At 43.5% G+C, this 12,955-nt stretch overlaps 1 protein-coding gene across 1 annotated transcript in view; it reads left to right on the forward strand.

The window, feature by feature from the left end:
• Positions 1-340: 340 nt before the first annotated feature.
• The window catches only part of Sh3rf3 (SH3 domain containing ring finger 3), a 272,428-nt gene continuing 259,813 nt past the window's right edge, over positions 341-12,955 (forward strand). The window contains exon 1 of the mRNA XM_051186721.1: positions 341-880. Coding sequence (XP_051042678.1) covers positions 341-880 — 540 coding nt within the window. The remainder of the gene's footprint in view (positions 881-12,955) is intronic.

Consider the following 12,955-nt stretch of genomic DNA (forward strand, 5'->3'; position numbering starts at 1 on the left):
GAGGGACCCGGCTGGCCTCTCCCCTCACTTCCTGCTGCTGGGCTCCCGGGAGCCAGCAGCGCAGTGGGACCGGTGTAGCCCGCAGCGGCGACTGGCGCGTGTAAGATTGAGCCCGCTCAACTGCCTGGAGTTAACTAGATGCTCCAGGAACTCAGCAGGCAGGGTCGGGCGGGTCACTTTGCAACATAGAGGCTACCGCCTTGGGCGCTCCGCCGGGGACAGAACCCTGTTTATTGATCTCGGTTGTTCCGACAGGGTACAAACGCTCGCCACCCTGGGCGGGCCAGGCTCTGGCTCCTGGACTTAGGCGGCTCACTGGGCCCGCGCCAGCGCCTCCCCCATGCTGCTCGGAGCGTCGTGGATGTTCGCGTCCAAGGCGGCAGCTACTACAGCTCGGAGAGAGGGAGACGCCAGGCAGGGTGAGGCCCAAGCAAAGACTGCCGAGGATATGGAAGAGTCATCGCTGCTGGACTTGCTGGAATGCTCCGTTTGCCTGGAGCGCCTGGACACCACGGCCAAGGTGTTACCATGCCAGCACACCTTCTGCCGCCGCTGCCTGGAGAGCATCGTGTGCTCGCGCCACGAGCTACGCTGTCCCGAGTGCCGCATCCTGGTGGGCTGCGGTGTGGATGAGCTGCCCGCCAACATACTGCTGGTGCGCCTATTGGATGGCATCCGTCAGAGGCCCCGCCAGGGTGCCAGCCCAGGGAGCAGTCCTCCTGCGTGCCCAAGCCCCAGTACGTTCCCAGCGCTCGCTGGGGTCCCTGGAGGCGCGACCAGCAGTCCCCCGCGTTCTCCGGTCTTTCTTTCAGCAGCGGCAGGCAGCTCCACCTCCGGTTTGTGCGATGTGGCCACTAACAGGAGCGTGCCAGTGGCTAAGGTAAGAATCTACCCCCAATGACATGGCACCACTGTGTGGGAAAGTGTTTGCCTGTGCGCACGTGGATGTACGGGTAATTGTGGTCAGCAATGGAGACGAGCTGTGGCTCTTCGGTGGCCCACTGGTTTATTTTATTCTTCTTTAGCAACTTCTCTGTGTTCAGGAACTCTGTGTAGCTTTCTGTTCCCGCTTAACCAATTCTTGGCTACATCCCACCAAAGCACTTCCTAACCCTTACCCCAAACTTTTTGTGGGCACCTAAGTCACTTTCCAAAAGCATAGAGCACATCTGCCCCCCATGACCTGTTCATATATATGAACCAGACTCTTACAAGGTGGATATGCCTTCTGAACTGCCACTCTCCATCACTTACATTTTGATTAGGCCTGGTATCTGTCTGTCTATCTGTCCATCCATCCTGACTGTGTATCTGTACATCTATCTATCTATCTATCTATCTATCTATCTATCTATCTATCTATCATCTATCATCTATGTCTTTAACTTTCTGTTACCCTTCCAAATCCCCAGAAACAACCATCTTCCCCTACACCTCCAGAGTCTTCCTCCTCACCCTCATCCCACCATTTGGGAACTTGCTGCTTAATAATCCCCTGGTTCAGGTCACTGAGAGGGAGCTGATGGCCTCTTGTCTGTTTGACTGTCTGCTTAAGGGGGACAGGGCAAAGGGCAGAGTGGGCTGACACTGCCATGGGAATAACTACAGCTGCCTTCAGAAGGAAGAAAGGAGTTTCCGTAGGGTTTTCAGGAGTGTTTTGTCTTAACCTGGGGGTTTGTATTCTCTTGTCAAGCCCAGGTCCTCTCATGGGCTCTTAGGCAGGGTTGCTTTCCCACCGTTGTTTTTTTCATTATTAGATTTTGTATAACTGAATTATGTAGTCTTCAGTACTTCTGTCTTGGGTGGAAGGCTTTTTCTGAATGGCTGAGTCTGAGTTTTCTGTAAACCAGGAGAAAGGGGGGGAGGTGAAGGTAGGCAGGAAATAGGCATTCCTTCTTAGGATTGTCCTTAAAGGACCAAAATTTAAATTTAGCTTTACTTGTGATTAAATTCAACTGTATGCACCATCAGAGGTTCAGAAGCTTATATTAAAGGTTTTTATTTGCAACATTAGTTGATTGCTTCCTCCTGCTTTAATAATTATGTGACTTTTGGAACTGTGACTCCTGTGAGATGCTCAGGCACTTTGATGACTGCCAACAGACATTGGTCCAGTTCACCTAGAGCAGTGTGGTTGGCCTGGTGCTTACCAGGAAGTCTCTGATGTAGGAAAGGCACAGCCTCAAACAGCTTCTGTTTAATGCATTTTTTAGGACTTCTCTTTGAGGTGGAAGCTTGTAGCTTTAGCAATATTGCTTGAGTATAAAGAATACATGTTTGGTTCTTTAAGATTTTGAGACCCTGAAGGTCGATGTTCTGTGTGGCCATGTACACTACGGTTTAGGATGTCTGCACTTCTGGGAATTTGAGAACATATTTTCTTTCTTTGTGTTTGGTCAACTAGAATGTAGGCTTTCTTTCACGGTCGTCTCTGAAGGACCAAATTCAGGTTTTGGGGAAAAGTTAGAATTAAATCTAGTGTTATTTGTTCATGTTCAGAAAGGAAAGTAGCAGAGGCAGAGGCGGTAGTTTTTGTAGCTTTTGTTCATTTATTTTTAGTGCTCACTAGGCTTCTTGGTTAGCTACCGCCACACTACCACTTTTGGCATTAGGTCTCAGTGAGCAGTCTAGGTTATAGTGACAGATGTGTAAAGAGAAAGGAACCAAAATTGCCTGTTGTGTAGGTTTAAGCCACCTATAAACGAAAATTGCTCCCAGACAGGTTCTTGGAACTCCAGTGTCTCTAAAGCTGTATTGTTGCTTTCTAGTGAAGCTGAATTCTGGATGTTGCTGCATGTTGTAATAAATGGAAACACATTCCATCATTTTCCAAATGCCTAGTATGACCTAATAGGAACCATAATGTCATCTTTCTCTTTTCTTGATTAGAAGTTCCTCAGATCTTTGGGGCTAATGGAGATATGTAAATGTTTAAGGTATGTAAATTATAGACAGATATTTACATAGCTTATCTATATTCTTAATTGTTACAGCTAAATTTGGGGACTGTGACAGGAATAAAATGCACTAAAGTTCTGTTTGGTTTCATATGCAGGTCACAAAATGCATTCTTATGAGCAGGGTCTTGGTTGTCTTCAGCATCCTTGGGAGTCCCCTACCTGACAAGAGAGCCTCTCTTTTGATTTCACATAAATGATTTAAGTTGCGTCTTAAAGAAAAAAAATCAGTTGCTGATGCTACCAACAGAAATTTTGTACTAAGTTAAGAGTACCCGTTGCCTTGTTTGGGATTATTGATTTCTTTATCTACTGGTAAACAGTGTCTCTGTGTGACTTCTTAAAGTGCTGTTGAAAAGTCTGGCTTGAATGATAACTATAAAACTATTGAAATTAGTAATGCATGTTAACTTTTTTAACCTAGCTTGTTTATTGTCTTGAAAGTTTTGTGAGGGAACCCCTTTAATATCCCAAACTATCACCAATTGTGTTGTTAGGACAAGCCATGTTATATGGTGGTGGGGTGGGGATGGGGTAGGGTGGGATATAGCTCTGTGGCATAGTGCATATATAGTATGCCAGAGACCCTGGATTCCACCCATAGCAATCCAGCAAATGGAAACAGGCAGGTAAACAAGGATTCTGTCAAAAGGGTATTGTGGTTTCAAATTTAATCATTTAGAGATTGAGTTTTTAATATGAAGGATTTAGTAAAGAGTTAAGTATATGGTAATTCGTACTTAAACAAGTGTTTTTATTTTTGAATATTCTTTGCTTTTATTTGGACATATATAAAACATATTATCTAGGTATATTGTGACAATAACCTATCTTGGTCTCTTGTTATGGACCTGACCTAAGGGAGTGGGAAAAGAGCTAGCTGTTTGTGGCTCTTTAGGAGGCCTTTATAGTCACTGGCTGGTGTTTGTGCTGAATTCTATGAGGTGTGAGAGTAAATAGTTGTGGAAAGCTTGACAGTCAGTATCTTCAATGACATACAAGTAGGCTCAAGAGCTAATTACATAGTTTATCTATATTGTGTCTTCCCAACTTCCCTTTCCAATGCTGGGATAGGAACATATGTATGGCTACCATGTTGTATATCTTTCTGGCTTGTTGCTTCTTCAACAATGAGACAGGGTCTCACAAAGCCAAGATTGGCCTCGAATTGCTTATGCTTCTAATTGTCACTTTGAACTCACCCTCTGCCTGTCCTCACTTCCAGCGTGTGCTTAATTCTGAGAGAAACCTTATAGCTGTAAGGTAGCAGACATGAGAGCATTGTTCAGGGTAGAGGGTGTCTGAGGTGTCTGAAATCAAATTCACCCAATCCTTGGTCAGGGGTTATATCTTCCCTTTTTAATGTTACTGAGAACTGGGCATAGTAATCCTACCAAGTGGATGGAGAAGTGATCCTTTTGTGGCCCACGAAGATTGATCTCTGGGTGTGTTGATTCTGTCAGGCCTTCAACCACAGTCTTTTGCCTTTTTGCTTGGCAAAGGGTCAGCCATGTGGGAATAGACATGCTTGAATTCTGAAAGAATCCAGACAGTTGGTGACATGGGAACCTTGCCATAGTCCTGTCGCCTCAGGATGCTTGTGAGTGTGAGAACAGTACTTCAGAGACAATAACATTCAGTGCTTTGTTTTTACTAATGGTTATTAGGGAACTGTCCAAACTACTATTCATTGAGCACCTACTGTGTACCATGGGTTTTATAGAATTTTTATATTTATTTTATGTTTTGAGACACAGTTTCATTCTGTGGCCCATGCTAGCCTTCCTTCTTCCCTTAGTTTCTTGAGTGCTGGTGTTATGTGTGCCACCATGTGTGAGCTATCTGTTCTTTACTGCAGCCCTGTGAGGTAGCCAGTAATATAGGTCAGAAAATCAAGAATGTAACAGCGTGCAGTTAGTAGAGTACTGGAAAGATGAACTTTGACATGAGTGCCTAACTGGCTTCAAGGAATCTGGTTTTAGAAGAATCTTCTTATTCCAAGATACACTGGCTAACTAACTGATGGACACGTCCCAAACACAAATAGTAATTATCTTTTTATTTGATTCACCCTAGACTACTCTTCAGGATTAAGACTGCTATTTTATAGATGTGGGAATTGTAGAGCATTGTGGTGGCAGGAGTGTGCCCTCATCTGTTATGTTTTGAACATAAGTGATGGTAACCCTGCACAGATCAGTCTAAGCAGCCCATATTAAAGAGTCACACATGCCCATCCTGCTTTGTGACTGTTCCAGTCTTACCTCTAGCCTGAAACCAGTTCTCAAAAAAGGCAGTTTTTGCAGGTGGCACCTCATGCAACTAGATACAGAGAAAGGAAGGATTCTCTCCAATCTCTATGTATACAGGCAAAGTGGCCTGGGTGCTTTCATATACTTCCCTTGCATCTTGGGACTGGTGCTGTACTGTGGCTAAGGCATTGCCTCTCACCCAGGCCCAGGACTTCCCCTAGGGTTTGTGGTAGTCCTTACTGAAGGAGAGGTAGGGAAGAGGACTGTGGTACCTAAGGGTGGCTCAGGGCCCAAGAGCTCTAGCACAATAGTTTTAATTCTAGCTTCTTTAATTTCTTACCACCTGTCTGTGGGCACATTACCAATGAGGGTCCTCCTGGGGTCCTCCTAGTGGGTGCATTGCATATGGGATCCTAAGTTAAGGGTGTATGTGGTGTGTCTTCACAGGGCTGTGTGTGTGTGTGTGTGTGTGTGTGTGTGTGTGTGTATGAGAGAGAGAGAGAGAGAGATGGGGGAGGGAGGGAAAGAGGGAGAAGGAGGGAGATCATACTTTGCTTTTAGATTCAAAGTGATCCTGTATTAAGGAGATTGGATCATGGACATCTAAGCCCTATGGTTACTGGAGTCTGTTTCATGTTTTACGATGCTCCGGCTGGGTTTTATCTTTCTTATCACAGACAGTGCCCCTGATCTTTATAAGCATCATTAAAGTGAAGAGGGAAAGCCAAACGGGGGGGGGGAGGGGGGGGGAAGGGGGGAGGGAAAAAAGCACGAGTACTATTTGCTTTGAGGACAGCAGGGGAGGGAGGACCATTTTGCTCAGTTGTGAATCCAGTCGGCTGTGGGCTCTCCTGAAAGCAAGTCTCCTTGATGTGCAGGAAAGAGAAAGCCTGAGACTGAGCCACCTCTTGGTGAGGCTGAGTGAATCCCTCCCATTGTTTCCTCCTGCAGCTCTTTGAGTAGGGCAGAATTGGATCTCAATTATATGGTTGTTTCTGATGAGTATTTGAGTTCAGCCAGTCCCTGTTTCTTACAGCCAGCACAATCTTATTCCAGGTACCTTTTTGGAATAAAATTTCAGTGAACACTTAGCAAGAGTAAAGTGTTCTTCATAGGGTCTCTTGAAGAGGCCAAGGTCAGTCTTTATCAGGTTTGCTGTGCTTGGGAGAGCTTTCAATTTGCTGAATGAGAAATGCATACTCCATGGGCATTCTATTGGAATTTTAATTAACCTTTAAAAATAGCTTGTCAGGCTGAAGGTGCTGGCAGCCATGAGTGACTCAGGAGTTCTGTCAGCATATTGCATTGTGGTCCCCTTTGCTCACATTTGAGAGAAATTCAAATGGAATTCCTTAAAAGCTTAATGTTATTTGGATTCTACTACAATTACATTCTAATTCCCTCTCCCTCTCCCTCCTCCACCTTTTCCTCTCCCCCTCCTCTGTTTTTTTGAGACAGGGTCTCACTGTCTTGGAACTCTGTAGACCAGGCAGGTCTCAAACTCAGAGATGCCCCTGCCTCTGCCTTCCAAGTGCTAGGATTAAAGGTGGGCACCACCACTGCCCCTGCTTCAGTTGTTTTCTCTCTAAGTTCATTTTGACCATCAATGTCTTATTTATGCCTAGAGATGGAATTGTTTGGGGTGATCTTAAAGAGGCTACAGTTAATGTGACTTTTGTGCTTTTCATGTGTTTACACTGCTCACTGATACACTAGTTATCTGTAAGCATGAACTGCTTCATGGGATGTGCTCACATGAATTCAGGAGTTTCACAGAAGCCAGGGTTTGCTACTCAATAGAAGTAAGAAGAGAGAATTTGAAAACATCATTTCCCAAGGGCAGATGCAGTGTCCTCAAAGAGTAGGAGACAGGTCCTCATCTGTGTACCCAAGGAGAAAGGGCTGGCTTCATCAGGACACCTGCAGTATACCAGGTGTTTGCCAAACATAGAGGGTGGGCAGGGGATGCCTGGGATATAACAGTATTGGTGTTTATTCATAATTAGTTATATCTGTTTCCATTAAGTTACATAGCTGTAGAGAAAAAAAAATGTGCCTATATCTTTTTTATTTAGCAGAAGTTTTTTCAGTGCTAAGGATTTATCTTAGGGTCTTTCACATGCTACTTAAAAGCATTTCTTTCTTTGTTTTACTAAGATGAACCCAGAAGTGCTGGAGAGAGGGAAGGGAAGTGGGGGAGGCTTTAGCATATATCATGCAGACAATAGTTAGAAGGTATAGTGAATGTAGACAATAGTTACAAGGTATAGCGAATGCAGACAATAGCCAGGTATAGCCAATAAAGACAATATTTAGAAGGTGTAGTGAATGCAGACAATAATTAGAAGGTGTAAGGAATGTCATTAGACACAGTGAGTTATAATGAAAATGCGTTTGCCTCAAAGATGGTGTTGGTGAATTTTCTGCGGGTTTGCTTAACAATGATGCTGTTGGATTTGAAAGGTCAAAGCATTCCTCAAACAATTGCTAACAACCAAGAAGAGCTCTTGGGAGGCCTTGAGCAATCACTTGGAAGAACACGTTATCTTCTCAAGGCTTTGCACATGTAGGTTATTTTTGCCCAATGAACTCAGTGAGAAGACACAGGTATTTATTATGTAGAAGTTTATGAAAATGTATAGGGGTAAAGTGGTGGTACCTCAGCTGTGTGTGTAGGAGAAAAATGAATGCTTAGAAGTTTGAATTGTCAAATAATCCCTGATCTCACTGTTGCTGAAACTATAAAGTTGTTTTAAAGCCTAGCACACTCTTTTTCTTGACACAAAGTGATAAGTAGATTTTGGGTACTGTGCTAGCTAGTCTGCTGTCAACTTGACACAAGCTAGAATCATCTGAGAGGATGGAACCTCAAGAAAATGTCTCTATAAAATCAGGCTGTAGGCAAGCTTGAAGGACATTTTCTTAATTAGTGATCCATGTGGGGAGGGCCTATCCCTGGGCTGGTGGTCCTGAGTGCTATAAGAAAGCAGGCTGAGCAAGCCATGAGGAGCAAGGCAGTAAGCAGCACTCCTCCATGGCCTATATGTCAGCTTTTGCCTCCAGGTTCCTATCCTGTTTGAGTTCCTGTCCTGACTCCCTTCAACGACAGACTAAATGTGGAAGTGTAAGTCAAATACATCCTTTTCTCCACTTGTTTTTGGTCATGGTGTTCCATTGCAGCAGTAGAAACCCAAGACCAGTATCATTCACAAATTAGTATTTTTTTGTATTAAATTCCTTCTTTTAGAGACGAGTCAGGACAGCCTCTGAGCAACCATTAATGCAACTGTGTTGGTGCCTTGGTAGTTTAATGTTTGGAGTTGTATGGATGGGAAGATCTCAGGGCTGAAAGGCAATACTATCAGTGCTTAATATATACACATTTGCATTCATGGCAGGTAGACATGAGTCTCACATCACTGCTTAAAAAAAGTAGAATCATTTATCAACCAGAGGTAGAATTATGAAATACTAAACTCACAGCAAGGCCAATGGAGAAAACAGATGAGCAGAAAGCTTCCCACTTAAACTCTGGGTAGCCTCTTCATTGATTATTGACCTTCCAGCACCTGTAGTCATCATATCCTTTGCAAAGGACATATATTCATGCACATGCATGGTGCACATGATTGGTGTTTATGCTTGCTATACAAGCTTAGTTGTTTATGACCAGCGTACATGGTCAGTGATCATGTTTGGTATGAATGATTCGTGCCCATGGTTGACGTGTAAGATTAGTTGCTCATGGTTGATAATCATGGTTAGTGTATATGGTTAAGCCACATGATTTGTGTTCATTGTTATGGTCTGTGATTGTTGTATGTGGTTGATGCTTAGTGATTGATACATATGGCTGATGCTTGTGGTTGTATGCATGATGGAAGCACATGGTTTCTATGTTTGAATGTTATATGTGGTTGATGATTCTACTTGACATACATGTTTGGTACTCATGATTGGTATTTGGGGTTGGTACTCCTGCTTGCTGTGCATGGTCATTACATATGGTTGATGCTCTTGGTTGGTGCTTGCCATTGATACCTATGTTTGGTATTCATGGTTGGTTTCCATGGTTGGTGTTTGTTGGTCTTCATGGTTAGTATGCACAGTTGTTATGTATGGTTGGACCCCTCCCATCACTTAGTTCCACATTCAGTCACTTATTCTTCAGTCATTTGTGAACCATGATTTTGCTGGTAATGTCTTTGTATACTGATGATCTTTTTATGTTTTCCTCCAAACATCAGCAATTGATGTTTCCCCTAAATTTAGATGATGTAGCAAATATTTGCTTTTCTGCATAAGACTAATAGCTAGTCTATTAAGTGTAGTTTGTTTCCCAAACTAATCCATGAATACTTTTGATGGATAGCACCAAAGCTGGCCTCATGGACCACATACTGCCTTTATTGCTGTTGTAGCCTTGTGGCCTGAGAAGCCCTTCATTGTGACCTTAGCTGCACTTCTGGAATGATTATGAACTCGTTTTAAAATACCTGTGATGAGTAGGTCCCTTGGTGGTAGCTGGTTGGGTGTGGGCAATGAGAGGCCAGGGCCATGGCAGGGATACCTTCTGTGACCAGACGCCAGGCAGCTTCATCTGAGGAAGATGATGTTGGGAACAGCTCAATCTGCTGAAGCCCAGAACTTTTTTCTTTTGCCGTTCTTCCTTTTGGGTATTTCTGATTCCATTTTAATTTCCCCAGGTTGTTTGTAGTGCTCTTTCCTCATTTTCTCTTCTATGGGCTGAATGTTTTTCTGATAGTTAGCTGCTTTGTGGCTTTGGAGTTAGCAATCCTATCTTTACCTTCACATGTTAGCTCTTCTCTACACTGTGCTCTACTCTCCACTACAGTGAGCTGGAGAACTAAGAGCCCTGTGTGACTTTTGAGCCCTGCCCAACTTCTCCAGTGCCAGAGTAGGCACCCTGACCAAGGATTGCTGCTGAGAACTGCTACTGAGACCACTAGCCTTCCTGCTGGCAGCTTTTTTTCCTGGGGGTAGATTGAGGCTTGAATTAACTACAAGTTTCTCTGTCCTGAATGCTAATGTGGATTTAGGGCATTGGGCCCCAGGAAAATGGGTGATAACTTGGGGATCACAATGAAGTCTGAGAGAAAGCTTAATCATTTCCTAGGTCCTGACAGTAGCAAGAGTGTGTAGGAGCAGGGAGAAGAGGGGTTCAGAACAACCACTGAGGATCATGTCTAATGCTGCTAGGAGGGCCTCATCTCTTGTCATGCCTACTGAGTAGGCAGGTGCCCCCCTACTTGACCCCTTAGATATGTTTAACTGTGATTGCCTCTTCTCTGTAGTCCCTATAGGTATGTGTCCTCTGGCTTTGATGTCCCCTCTGAGATGCCACCAAGCCTTCTGGAAACTCTAAATCCCAGTTCTCCATAGGCTTCCCAGCAGTTGCTTAGACAGCTATCCACTGCCCTTCCTATTTGAAACTCTGGTCTCTTCTGGTTGGATTTTTGGTACTTCTGAGACCTGGCAAACGCTGTGTTCCCATTTCTTTGACAGTTTTCCTCACCCTATTATTATCTTTCTGCTTGTGGTCTTACATTTGTTCTTAAAAATTCACATATAATCTAGAAAAGTATCTTAGTGGTAGAGCATTTGCCTAACATTTGCAAGATCCTGAACTTAATCCTAGAACCCCACTCCCACCCTGATAAAAACATTTACATGTATTTTCTGTTCTATTCATAATGTGCTTTACAGAATAGAATGTGAATTCAGTACCACACGTGGGGATATTTGACCTGACTTGGAATGAAATACATCTCCCATGACTTCTCAGAGCTGGGTCCACCCTGGTACTCCCATGTGTGCTCACTGTTAAAAGCCAAACCTGCTGGGGTCTTAGAGAGAGATCAGGGCTGCCTGCTGGGTTCAGAGACTAAGGATGCACAGTGAAGTAAGTGCCCTGAGCCAGCTCCTGGTACTCTGAGGGAAGAATGGCCTCCATAGAGTTATGCTGCCTGACTCTGTTCTGGAATCACCTGCTGAGCTAGCCAAGAGGAGAGTAGGTACACAGAGTAATTGTACCTACTTATAGGACATATGGCCATGTTTTGGTATGTTGTGCAATGATGAAATCAAGGTAGTTAGCATATCTGTCAAATTTAAAATTTACCATCTCTTTGTGTTGAAAAGATTAAACCTCTTGTAGCTATTTTGAAATGTAAAACATATCAACTATTGTCCATCTCGCCTCAAATGACAAGATATCTATCTATCTATCTATCTATCTATCGTCTACCTATCATCCATCCATCTATCTCATATCACATTTTCTCTACCAGTTCATATTTGATGAACACCAATGTTGATTCCATTTGCTGACTGCCATGATTGTGCTACGGTAAACATCCCTTCTACATACTGATTTCATGTCTTTTGATATAGACCCAGAGACAAGATTGCTAGGCCATATACATGACAGTTGAAGTTTTTGAGGAAGCTCCATTCTCTTTTCCTTGAGCATCCAGCTTCTGAAGACTACATGGGCAGAGGGGTGTCAGGCATGTAAAGTTCTGGGGGAGACGATGGAAATGATGGCCAGGTAGAGCTCTATTTTTGGTGCTGGGGGCTTTCTGCATGCTGAGTAAGTACTGTAATCATTGAGCCAGAACCTTTCTGTCCTTCCTGGGTCTTACAAATACCCATTTCCTCTCTCCAAACCTACAATGAATTTCTTTGCCCCTTAAAAGATGTAGTGGCTTGTACATTCCTAGAGGTTCTCAGAGGAAGCAGATAGAATGGTGCTAAGAAGTTTGCTGGAAGGAGGGAGGCATAGGGAGATGGTATTGGAGTTGCACTTAGGGACTTTTTGTTCTTTGATGGGTGGATCAGGTCTACATTGATGGACAACCTTTCTTTCATTAGGACTGAATAAAGGATAGCTCTTGGATGGTCACTCCAGTCAGCTGCATGTACAAAGAAATAATAGCTCTATGTCTGCAACTTGCCATTTGCTACCTGGTTAATAGATGTGATAAGGAGTCAACACTTGATTGAATTATTTTGTAGCACTAAATGGAGTGCTAAACATAGTACTGTAAATGTTCCAAAAAGATGCCTTGTCAATTATTCAAGAGGGGTATATCAAGGTCTCATCGCTTATTATTGATTGCTACTTTTCTCATTGAGTGACCTTTCTAATATATTTCTCTACTTCTGGGTTTTATGACACCTAGTTTAGTAATATGATTTGTCTTGGAAACTTGGAAACTAATAAGCAGTTTTTAGGCAAAATGTCCAGCATTGGAGCTTCATCACTAATACATATCAAAATGTGTACATATATTTGTACACATTTACAGGTACACTTATGATTTTAAAAAGCTATATTTATAGTTAGTAATTGACTTGGCAGTTTACATCTTTGAGTAAAAGCTTTGAGGGGTAGATGATTTGTGCTTATCTTTGGGTTTGCTTAAGATGACTGAATCCCTTAAAATAGATTACATGTAAGACATGTTGGTCTGGGTGGGTTGCTCTGTGTATGTGTGGAATCTAAGATAAAGGAAGGGGCCCTCTGGCAGAGTCATTTGCTGTGTTCTTGTTAGCTTTTATGTGTGTCTCTGTGTGATGGGAACACTATGCTGTCACTGAGGTTGGGATCCTAGCTTTTCTTCCTGCTTGCTGTAGGGCTTGGAGATGCTGGCTTTCCATAGCATCTGCCATCCCACCACACCACCTGTGCACAGCATGCAGTAGATCCAAAGGGACCAGTGT

The sequence above is a fragment of the Phodopus roborovskii genome, unplaced genomic scaffold (genome assembly GCF_943737965.1).
Source record: "Phodopus roborovskii unplaced genomic scaffold, PHOROB, whole genome shotgun sequence".
NCBI lineage: Eukaryota > Metazoa > Chordata > Mammalia > Rodentia > Cricetidae > Phodopus > Phodopus roborovskii.